This window comes from Trichechus manatus, unplaced genomic scaffold (assembly GCF_000243295.1).
Source record: "Trichechus manatus latirostris isolate Lorelei unplaced genomic scaffold, TriManLat1.0 scaffold00111, whole genome shotgun sequence".
Classification (NCBI taxonomy): domain Eukaryota; kingdom Metazoa; phylum Chordata; class Mammalia; order Sirenia; family Trichechidae; genus Trichechus; species Trichechus manatus.
Window position 1 is genome coordinate 3,491,977 of NW_004444047.1, and position 6,275 is coordinate 3,498,251.

Below are 6,275 nucleotides of genomic sequence, written 5' to 3' on the forward strand. Positions count from 1 at the left end.
CGCGCGCCGGGGACGAGGCCGTGCGGCGGCGCGGAGCGCGCGCTCGGCGAGGGCGCCCCCTCCAGGGCCGACTGCAGCCTGCGGGACTAGCCTGAGCGGTGAGTTCCAGAAGCTGGCTCTATCTAAGACTGGCGCCTCCTCCGCCTCCCCCTGGCGCACGCACACACACACACACGCACACACACACACATACACACGCGCGCGCGCGGGGGGGCGCGCATACACTCGCGTGCGCAGCACGGCCGGCCCGCGTCCGCGGCCTGATTGGCGAGCTAGCCTCTCGCAGCCGATCGAGAGGGCGCGGCACGGCCCCGGTGCGCGCGGTGTGGTTGGCCAAGCCCAGAACCTGGTCGCATCTCCCTAGGGTATCTTGGCCCCGCCGCCCCGCCGCCCTGCCGCCTCCCCGCACCCGGTCTCAGTTACCTAGTCTGCCAGTCCCCGTGCTGCGGGAGCGTGAATCATAACGGTACTGCCGGTAAAAACCCTGGGCTGCTACCCAGACCTGCACCCGTGTTGGCAGCGTGTGAAGTTTATCTCTTAGGCTCCGTGGCCCCCTCTTTTAAAGGGTGGGGGAGATGGTCAAAATCAGCGCCTGTGACAAACACCCCTGACTGAGCAGAGGGCGGGCGGGCGGTTGTGTGTGGGTGTCTCACTCGTGCGGGTGCAGGGGAGAGCGGGTGTTGGGATAACCTCTGATTACCCCTGTCCCGCGCCCCTTGCACGTGCACTGTAAGTCCCCAGCCCACGGTGGGTGCTGGGGGTGGTCCCTATCTCTAGGCAGCCTGAGGTCTGGGGGAGACAGACCACTAGGGAGGAGGTGGCAGGCCCAAGGGGACCAGTTGGAGCTCCCAGGTCTGACCCCTCCCTCCAGCAGTCTGGAGGTGCTCCTATGACGCCCAGTGGGAGGGAGGGAAGGAGAGGGCTGCCACCCCCGCGGCTGTGTGAAATCTGTGCTGGGTGCCCTGAGGGCATGGTGGGCAGGGGTTGGGGCACCCCCAGCAATGACGGGAAGTGTCCCCATGAAGAAGTCCGAGGTTGGGGCTGCTGCTGTCCTCGCTGAGCCTCAGGGGAGCCTCCTTTAGCCCGCAGCCTGGCGCTTTCTTCTTAGGTCAGCTGCCTCAGGGAGAAGAGCAGTCGTTTTAGCTGAGATGCCAAGTGCGGTTACCGCTCTTGGCACCAGCCGAGCCTCCAGGAGGGAGTGGGTCGGGGCCAGGCCAGAACTCAAGCATTCCTGAAGATGGAACTTTGAGGGCAGATGCTCTTGGGTCGAGCCCCCAGGAACCCTGTGCAAATCCTGTCAGTGAGTGTGTTTGAGGGAGCGAGGGGCCTGGCTGTCATCGGACAGGTGTGTGAGCAAGGACGGTAGAGAGCTGCCTCCTGGTAAAGGTCCCTCCTGGGTACAGACCCTCTTAGGCACAGAGGCCTACAAGTGCCCACTGACCTGGGACACAGGGGGTGTGACATTTTGCAGGAAAGCCCCCCTCATCTATGCCCCGTCCTCAGCTACATAAGCCCTTGTCCTTAGGGGGCCTTCTACTGTGTGCTGAAGTGGGGCCTGGCTTCAGGATGCTGAGATGGGGGCAGTGGCCACTGGACGGGGTGCTGTTGGTGAGGGCCCTTCCCCAGCCTGGGATCGGTGTTGTCAGGAGAGCTTCCTGGAGGAGGTGTCCTGGGTTTTGGAGAATGATTAAGTTAGCTGCGCTGGGAAAGGGGAGACCCCCGTGGGCCCTTCTCCCCGGGCGGGGGGGTGAGCTTTGTCCTGGGGGCTCTAAAAAGAGGAGGTGGCACTCAGATGCAGGTTTCGGAGAGACCCACCTCTCCCCCAGCAGCCAGGCCACCTCGTGGGCCTCCGCTCATCATGAGGCGCTCTTGTCTTGCCAGGGGCACTTTGAGGGGTGCAGGGCCTGTGGAGATACCCAGGGCTCCTGGCTGCATCCACAGCCACCCACGGTCAGAAACGACCGCAGCCCAAGCACAAGGAATTCAGAGGATAAAAGAAGCAGAGCGCCTCGGGGCTGAGACTGGACTGCCTGCCACCCAGGAAGTGCCTCTCTGGCCAGGCTAGTGGGGAGGGGTTTGTCTGGAGTGCCTGGTGGCCGGGTGACCGAGGCCCTTGGGGATGGCTGACAGCATTTTGATTTACGGCCGCGTGTTCTGTTGCTGGCTCAAAGCCGGGGAGGGTGTGAGTCAGTACTTCTCCTGCAGGTCCACCCCAGGCCTGGGCATAGGGAAGCTGGGGCCCCCACAGTGACTTTGTAGGGACAGTGGCGTCCTCGGCTGTGCTCCAGGTTGTATGTGGACTTGCCTGTGGGCACGGGGAGGCCCCAGGATGGCAGCTGTTCACAAAGGCGCTGGAGAGGCCTCAGCCCAGAGCTGGAAATGAGGCTGACAGTGGTCCCAGGTGATCCCACGTCCAGCAGGCCTTCGCTAGCAGCGAGCTCAGGAAAGACACCTGTCCTGGGGGGTCACTGAGGGCTGAGCTGGGCTTTCAGGGAGCCAGGCTGTGTGTGAGCTAGCAAGTGTGTTCAAGGGGTGTTGGGGAGGGAGTGAGGACATCTCAGGAGAAAACCACTGAGAAGCGGGGGGCTCATGATGAGAGCAGGCTCAGCAGGGAGGCTCGGTCCAGCAGGGCCAGGCAGCCAGTGGGCCAGCGGTCCTTGGGGCCAGGCCTCTGCTCTGCCAGAGAGTGCTCGGGCCTGGGCAGGTGGTGGCTGTGCCAGTGGAGGGCTGGGATGCACCCCCGCTAGGATACAGCCCCCTCCACTCCAGAGGAGCCTCAGCTCAGGCTGAGGGGAGTGTGTCTCTTTGGACCCTCCCCACATACACAGGTCCTCATGCACACACACATATGTGCATGCACATATCTCTGCACACCATGTGCACACACACATATCCCCACATGCAGGCATGCACCCTCACAGGTGAGCCCACATATCCATGTGCACATGTGTGCATGTATGCGTGTGCACACACACACGGGCATCCGCAATGTGCGTGCTCATCTTCACAGGGAATGGATACACATATCCACACACACACCTGCACGCACAGACATATCACCACAGATGCACACATGTGTGTCCATACACATACATGCGTGCACAGCCCCGTGTATATGCATACGCTGTACTCACATGCACATTTGTTTACACAAGCATCTACATGCATACTGTGCACACACGTGCATCACAGATACCCACACATGATGACACATGTGCATACACACGTCCATGCACGCGTGCATGCACCCACCCGTGCATGCACATGCATCCAGGCACGCATACTCTGTACACGCAGGGTGCACCGCCGTGTGCCTGCCCGTGCCACTCGTGCATATCCATCCGTCCACACATGCTTGCAAACATGTATCATGCATGCATGCACACCTGCCCCTGGGCATGCCTTTGTGTATATCCACACCCACTGTGCACACGCACTGGGAGTACAGATGTATGCACGCCCAGGTGAGCATGCACACACGTGTGCACACACCTGTATGCACACACATGCACACACATACCTTGGTCTGCTGCCCTCCATCCCGGCTTTCCAGACGGCGCAGTTCTCTAGCCATCCTGCTCCGGGCTGTGAGCGCGCTGGCCAGTGCCCGTGTGGACTCAGCTGTGGGTGCTGTGGTGAACCCACCACGCCTTTGCTGACACGGCCTGAGATGCCACTGCTGCCTGCAGCCCCTCGGGGCATGGCCTAGGTTTGGGTGCAGACTACTTGGCCCCCAGCTGCCTCTAGCTCGCTGTGGAGGGGGCCGCCCTCGCATACTGGGAGCTGGCATGTGCCAGGCACTGTGTGGGCACCTGACGTTCTTTCATCCTCCAGCAGCCTTGGGAGACAGCGCTCCTCTCCCACTTAGTGGTTGTTGGGAAGCTCGAGCGGTGAGCTCCCTGCCACAGGGCACCCCGCTGCAGGCGGTGGACAGGCTGCGGCCGATGCCGCTGCTCTGCTGGCTTTGGGCGGGGCATGTCTTTGCGTGCACTCCCACCACTGACCGGCAGCCCCGCTGCCCCCACTCCCTCCTGGCACCACTGCCCTGGCCACCTGACTGCCATGCTTGCCCACACCTCGGGGACCTTGACATGTGCTGTTCTTGAGGTTTTCCCTGACCAAACCTAGACCTCTCTGCTCCCTTCAAACCTCATCGCATGACCCCTCCTCCAGGAAGTCTCCCCTGACCTGCCCGGCTGGAGGAGAGGCCCCTTCGCCGGCCTCCTGTTCACCCCAGAGCAGAGTGATCAGCGCCAGTGGTTGTGTCTCCTGGGCTGTGGGCTGTGAGGGGCGAGTGGTGTCTCTGAGTGGCGCCTTCCCAGCCCAGGGCCTGGTCTAGCTCACAGTGGGTGCTCCGTTGAAGCACAATGGCAAGATGGGTGGTATGCAGGGCGAGATGGTGGCTTGCTTGCCTTTGCAGGGAACCCTGAGAAGCACTGGCCTCCTCCAGCCGCCTCAGCCACGCTGATGCCTGCTGGGTGTTGGGTGCATGCAAGGTCCAGGTACCTGTTTCCAGTCCCAGCGTCCCCACCCACCAGGCCCTTTCTGCCTCAGCTTTGCAGAGTTTGGAGTCGTCTGATGTGGATTTAAGCTCCCATGCATTCCTTAGCTTGCTGTGGGGCAGCAGACGAGCCTCCCTCCTCCCTGGGCCCCAGTTTTCCTGTCTGTGAAATGGGGACATTGGACCGGACCATTCCAAGGTCCATGCCAGCTCCGAGTCTCCTCCCTCTCCCTGCCTGGCCATGAGCTCTTCGAGGGGGTGCTGTGTCTGGTCCCCGTCTTTGTCCTCGGTTGCTGCCTGCGAGGGAGAAACAGAGGCTGGAGCCAGGAGGAGCCCCCTTGCCCTGAGCCCCGGTGGGGCAGGAGCGGAGGAGGCCATGTTTTCCTCTTGGAGCTGAGAGGAAGATTTTTTTCCATGTGTATTGGAAATTTCATTTTAAAAGATACAGCAGGGAAAAATGAGGCTTGCCCCCCCACCCCCACCCCTCCCTGAGGCATTCCAGAAACAAATTGGTCTTGTCAGGACACGGCCAGGGCCGGCCGGGCTGGCCACGTGCTGACCACAGACAGAATCCATGCTTTATTGATCCATATGGATGGATTCGACACGGCCGGGGCTTAAGAGCCCGACAAGGTCGCTGTGGAGAAGAAGTACTTCGGGCGGGGACTGGCTGGGATTTGTGGTGAGCATAATAGATTTAAGCAGCGGCTCAGGATGGGTTATTGAGTGCCAGCTGTGTACCCCAGCCTGCTCTTCTGGGTGCCAAGCCCAGGTCCCCCTCCCACCAGTCCCGGCTACCATGTGCTCGGCCTCCAGGCTGACCTCTGTTGGCCTCGTCCCTCCCTCCATGGCTTCCTGCTGCCCTCAGCTGCCCGGACACCTGAGCCTGGCATTCAGAGCCTCCCAAGGCCAAACCTCATCCCCTCATCATTCATTCATTCATTCCACAGACACTCCTGGCACGTCTACCCCATGCTAGCCCTGGGGGTACAGAGGGCATTCGGGCAGGGGGTGGCCCTGGGAGGGCCCCACTTCCTGCCTCCCCTTAGCCCCATGTCTGGGACTTGCCGGCTCTCCTGAGCCCTGGCTAGGAGAGGCGGCTGGGATTGGGCTCAGAGCTGGACTCTGGCATTGATGGACCAGGTTTTCTGGTGACCTTGGGAAGCCCCATTTCTGAGCCTATAAATGCGGGTGAGCGTAGCCCCTCCCCACCAGTAATGCTGTAAAGCACTTAGGCCAAGGCTGCTCGTTGAGGGTCTGCCATGCTCTGGCCCCGCTGCCGGTCCTGGGCCTCAGGCGCTGGCCACACTTTTGCCCACTAGGCCTGCTCGGCCCTGAGGGTGGTGCCAATGGCCCCCTGCACTGTCTTCTCTGTCAGAGCCCTGACCTCAGGGTCCGCGGCCCTGGATCCCACAGCGCAGCGCTACACCATTACTGGCACTTGTCACCTAGAGATGCTCCCCGTGAGACCTAAAGAGGCAGTGTTCACTCGGCCACCCCTCCTGTCCCCTGGCCCCCAGCCTCAGGCTCCTGAGCCCCTGGCCCTCAGCGTGCTCACCCTAGCTGCCATCACGGGCTGCCACTTCCCTGCCAGGACTGTTCCAGACCCTCTGTGTGTTGGTGCACCTTGTCCTCATCCCTTTAGGCACACGCCAGTGTCATTGCCCCCATTATCCAGATGGGGACAGCGAGGCCCTGACCCTTGCTCAGGACCACCCATCGGACGAGGGAGAGCAGACCCACAGCTGGGCAGCTGGCCCCGGAGCCTGCCTGG

At 61.9% G+C, this 6,275-nt stretch overlaps 1 protein-coding gene across 1 annotated transcript in view; it reads right to left on the reverse strand.

Moving 5' to 3' along the window:
* ADRA2C (adrenoceptor alpha 2C) overlaps positions 1-3,702 on the reverse strand; it is a 6,035-nt gene extending 2,333 nt beyond the window's left edge. Inside the window, exon 1 of the mRNA XM_023737999.1 lies at positions 3,646-3,702. Within this exon, the coding sequence (XP_023593767.1) occupies positions 3,646-3,702 (57 nt within the window). The remainder of the gene's footprint in view (positions 1-3,645) is intronic.
* Positions 3,703-6,275: the final 2,573 nt, after the last annotated feature.